The sequence below is a fragment of the Oncorhynchus gorbuscha genome, linkage group LG17, assembly GCF_021184085.1.
Source record: "Oncorhynchus gorbuscha isolate QuinsamMale2020 ecotype Even-year linkage group LG17, OgorEven_v1.0, whole genome shotgun sequence".
Taxonomy (NCBI): domain Eukaryota; kingdom Metazoa; phylum Chordata; class Actinopteri; order Salmoniformes; family Salmonidae; genus Oncorhynchus; species Oncorhynchus gorbuscha.
The window spans coordinates 20,143,380-20,148,368 of record NC_060189.1 but is presented as its reverse complement, the minus strand read 5'-3'; the positions used below and the strand labels follow the sequence as shown (position 1 = coordinate 20,148,368).

The window sequence follows — 4,989 nt, the reverse complement described above, 5'->3', positions numbered from 1 at the left end:
CCTATAGTAGGCTACTGTGGATTATCGGCCTTGTAAGCATACTCTCTAAACCTGATGGCTGTAAAATTATATAGGCCTACATTTACATTTAATGTATACACAAAACTGACAATAAGTTATCTGAAAAAAACAGAATTTGACTTTGTAGGCTACAAAACACAACACAACGTTTGCTTAATTTACATTGCCTTTTGAAATCAATGTTCAAAGAATTCAAACATGCAAGACGTATTCTGATTCACTGAAAAAGTGTTTTATCATAGCCTCCTACATGAAACAAAAAGCGACTTCGTTAAATCCATTTAACCAATCTTGATTTAAAGATAGGAGACAAGAGACAATCATTTATTCCCAATGTAGCCTAAAGTTTAGAATAAACGTTTTAAAGCCAACTGATATTTCAAAAATGAGGAATACTAGGAAAATTATGTTTCAAGTGATTTCAACAAGAATGGAACAATATCAAGCAAAAACAGTTTGCAAACAGTGATTGTTAGAGAGATGTTTTATTTGTATATATCGTTGCACATGACGTCCATATCACATGCCATACATGGACAGGAGAGGTGTTCTGGAAAAGGGGTGCAGATTTAATAACCCGAGAAGCGCTGGGTGCGCGCGGGCTGACATTCGGGCTGCGGCCCTCTTTGTTTGGAGCGCTGATTACACACAGCACGCGCCTATCCCTGGGCCAGATTGGCCGTGAGTCCTATTTCACAGGTCAAATTGCTTTTCAAACGAAAACTGCATATGCAGCGTGGGCAGACGTGGCTATTATGTACCAAGACCAGAGGCCCTTCTTATTACTTATGTATGCAGTGAGATGTCTGATGTATAACTCCAGTTAAACTGCCGAGACAGACGCGTGCCCAAATAAATACATTCGTACCAAGTAATGTTTATTTAAGAAGTCCTACCTTATTTGTGTAAAATACTAACTCTCTTATCAAATATCCATAGGCAATGCCAATGTCACACACAGTTGGCACATATGTTGTCCCTTGGTCCCCTTAGGCCACAATACAACAAAATGTGTGTCCCATTGCTTTACTATCGACACTGACATCACTTGCCCAAGTTTTAGATGTTCATGTTTTTGCCTTTTATTCTATAAATGCAAATAACACCTTGCAACCTATTTATTGTCTTCTCAACCAGACCCCCCACCCCCACCCCTCTTCAGTCCCCATCCTAATTGTAAACTCTGATGATTGTGTTAGTGAAGGACATTTCCTTTTGGCAGCTCAGTGGCCCCCAAAGGAGAACCACAAAGCCGTGGCACGTGTGCATTTGTATAGAGAACCATCAGACCTTAAAAAGAGGAGGGCCCGGCGTGTGCCTCTCTTGGGGAGGGACCAAGCGACCACATTAACGTAATAAACCGCAACTACATCTGCTAAGCTATCTGCACATCCTCCAACGAAATCCATCAAACCCAAGCTTTGAACCCTCCCACTCCCACATCCAAATCCACTGGGATCTTCGTTTCGTCTGATTGGTTGAAGATGCGGCAACAAGGGGCGAGAACAATAGCATTATTCCGGCATAAAAAGAGTGCAGCTATGCCTTAGAGACGAAAACATTTCAGCAACACAGAGATCAATAGTTTAGCGAAAATATAAAATAGCAACCGAGGCTCCCGGTGTGACTGTAATTCCACAAACCTGGATATCATCCGAGACTTCGCCCACCTCTCCAAAGTGCTTTTCTGCCATTCGCAAAGATGCCCAAAGGATTCCTGGTAAAAAGAAACAAGAAGTCAGCGCATGTTTCCTACAGGACTCGTACCGATGAGTATGAGCAGGAGCATCACACCCCAGCCTTTCAGAGTCAGGTGGACTCATCTCCGCCTGTCTCTGTTGCGTCCTGTTTGGACCGTGCAGCCCCATCGCCGGACATCGCAGCAGACGCCCCGATCACCAGGCTGGATGCTGAAGCGGTTCAGTTTGGCAATCCCGAGGCGATGTACCAAGCCCTCTACAGCCCCACCCGGCCCATCAACAAGGACCACGAGAGAATATATTACGGGAGAAGTTTCAATCTAGGCTCGCCAATATCTGCCGAGTCATTCCCGACATCTTCCTCCAACAGCAGCTTTGATAATCTCCTGTTCGCCCCCGTGGATTTGAAAATAGGCACCAGCAACAGCAACCGCAGCGGCATCACCAGCAGCATCCCGGCTACAGTCATCAGGGGCGGTACCAAGAGGCCCGCATCCGACACTGAGCGCAAGAGCAAACCTGCATCCAAGAAGCCCAAAGCCATCAGAAAACTACATTTTGAAGACGAAATGACAACGTCTCCGGTACTTGGTCTTAAAATCAAAGAGGCTCCTGTCGACTTTAAACCCAGAACGCAGACATCGGCAGGCGGGAAGCCTTTAGGAGAGTTTGTCTGCCAATTGTGTAAGGAAGCTTACGCGGACACATTTTCTTTAGCCCAGCACAAGTGCTCTAGGATCGTGAGAGTTGAGTACAGGTGTCCTGAGTGTGATAAGATGTTCAGCTGCCCGGCTAACCTCGCCTCTCACCGGCGCTGGCACAAACCGAGAGCGCAGAGCGCAGCAGGGATACCATCTACCCAGAGAATCAAATCGGAAATGGCCAAAATGCACCCCGCTGTCAAGACCATCCCGGAGGAAGCCAAAGACTCAAGAGCCGAGCTAATGAGTGACAGAGACACCCCAAGCCCAGGTGTGTCTGAATCGGGCTCGGAAGATGGTTTATACGACTGCCAATATTGTGGGAAAAGATTTAAGCGTCAAGCATACCTAAGAAAACATATTCTGGGACACCAAGCCTTGCAGAATAAAATGTTCAAGGACCACGCGTTTCAAAACAGCGACAGAGTGGAAGAGCAAGTGCCAGTGTCCACCTCATCTTCAGAGGAAAACCCAAACCAAAGTCCCCTGAATCTGAGCCCCGTGGACTGCCTTCTCTGCCCCGTTTGCGGGGAAAATTTCCCCAACAGGGCCAGCCAGGAGAGACACCTGCGTCTCATGCACTGCTCCCAGGTGTATCCCTGCAAGTATTGCCCTGCCACTTTCTACAGCTCACCCGGACTCACGAGGCACATCAACAAATGCCATCCGTCGGAAAATAGGCAGGTGATCCTGCTTCAAATGCCCGTGCGCCCGGCTTGCTGAACACAAGAAAACGCGTGCCTTGGACCGGAGCGTTGAAAAAAAGTTATTTACCTAGATTACTGAAAGACAGGGCAACTTGATGTTTAGATTTGTGTGTTTGATGAGAGGTATTCTATCAATGCCAATCAGCTGGTTGTTGAATGCTTATCCATTCCTTGAATATAATAATAGGCATATATTTTGCGATTTTTCTCAAATTAGTTTATCGAAAGAAAGCAAAGCGTTAGTTTGACTGTTAAATGTATTTTTCTAGGACAGCTGCAGAGGTGCTCAAGTAATAGCTTCTAGACCTAAGAACTGTTTAATTTGATATGGGTATTTTCTCCCATAAAAGCCTTTTAATTCACCGACTGTGAATTTCTGTATATCATTAAACTTTATGTTAACTTATGAATTACAGGACAGACTTATCAACTTTGTCTTAAAAACCTAAAACTATCGAAACCTTTCCCTTTAGTAGAACCACAAATGCCTTTAGAATATAAGCACACCAAAACTCTGCTGTATAACTGCCTTAAAAAACTCAACATAATAATGGTTGTTTTCGTTTAGAATGCGGGCACATATTTTATTATTAATTGTTGCAATATTGTTTAATCATAATAGTTGTATTTATGTATTTATTTATTTATTTATTCCATTTGCAATTATCTTATGTAATGTATTGTTGTGTTGTGTGATTATTCTGTGGTTGTTCTGGCAGTTCACATGTTGTAGCCAAATGTTATGTCAAAATTATGAGTTGTGATAATTGTCGTGGACCGGTCTAAATCTTCAATCTCTACAGCTCTTGTAAAACGTAAAGCTCTTACCTTAGATGCAATCTTTTTCTATGAACAGGTTATTTTCTTAAATGTTGGCTTTTATAGCGCTTTGATTGTATGTGTACACTGTTGTCTCCATTATCCATCGAAATAAAAACGATATTTTCAAAATGAAACCATTTATTTAGCTCTAGTTTGACATTGACTGTCTGAAAGATACCAAGCCTACATCAGCCATGTTTTCCAGCCCTGACTTCCAGTGATATACCTACAACAAGAAAATAAAGTGCCAGGCTATAGGGAAGTATCAATTCAACTTGTCTGAAATAATTTTCTGATCTTTACAAGAGAAAACAATTACATTTTGAAATATGTAAATGAAATATAATGGACATCCATCTGGGTAAAAACTCAAAAGACACAATGTTAATCTGAATGATTCTGGATACACTTTGAGGGAAAAGGAAAAGTTGTCTTGAAAATCATTCCTTTTCTTTCCATTTCCCCCCTTGTCTTAAACAACAGAACATTACACATTAGTTCCCTCAGCTTCTCAACATTCATTCACTAGTCTATTTAATCAAATCTTTAGGTTAAAACTCAAAATCAAACTTAGGTGTGGCCTACACAAGTGGCTAATTAGTAAAGGATGAGTAATAGCATAATTACCATGGACACTCAAGCCAGGAGGCAGGCCTACTCCCTGTGGATGCATCATTTCTACAATGAGTGTCTGGACGAGGGACTAAAACGGGTACACACTGACATCAAGTACAGAGACATTCCAAGTTGGGATGCTCTGAACATTACGATCTAATTCCTCATCTACCCTTTTGAGGTTTCATTGAACTATAGACAACAATCCCGATGCCTGCAATGTCCTGTAGGAAACTGAAAATATGCCTTATTTATTGTCGATTTACCATTGCTATGAGTTGCTATGATGATTCATGCCACACATGATCATAAAGTAGTGTCTCAGAAGACCTGGTTTGGTTACCATGAAGAAGAGACAGAGAGCACTTAGCTTCCAGTCATACAGTATATTGCCATAATGCCTGGTCAGAACATGGCAGCAGG

The 4,989-nt window shown here is 42.5% G+C and overlaps 1 protein-coding gene across 1 annotated transcript; it reads left to right on the top strand.

Annotated features, from left to right (window-relative positions):
- Nucleotides 1-1,429: 1,429 nt before the first annotated feature.
- LOC124001195 (insulinoma-associated protein 1a-like) lies at nucleotides 1,430-4,090 on the top strand. The gene has a single exon (XM_046307806.1). The coding sequence runs from the start codon at nucleotides 1,724-1,726 to the stop codon at nucleotides 3,143-3,145; it is 1,422 nt and encodes a 473-aa protein (XP_046163762.1). The 5' UTR covers nucleotides 1,430-1,723; the 3' UTR covers nucleotides 3,146-4,090.
- Nucleotides 4,091-4,989: the final 899 nt, after the last annotated feature.

Bases quoted from the DNA above. Each gene is read 5' to 3' on its own strand.
- LOC124001195 (XM_046307806.1), top strand. From the start codon at position 1,724: ATGCCCAAAGGATTCCTGGTAAAAAGAAACAAGAAGTCAGCGCATGTT.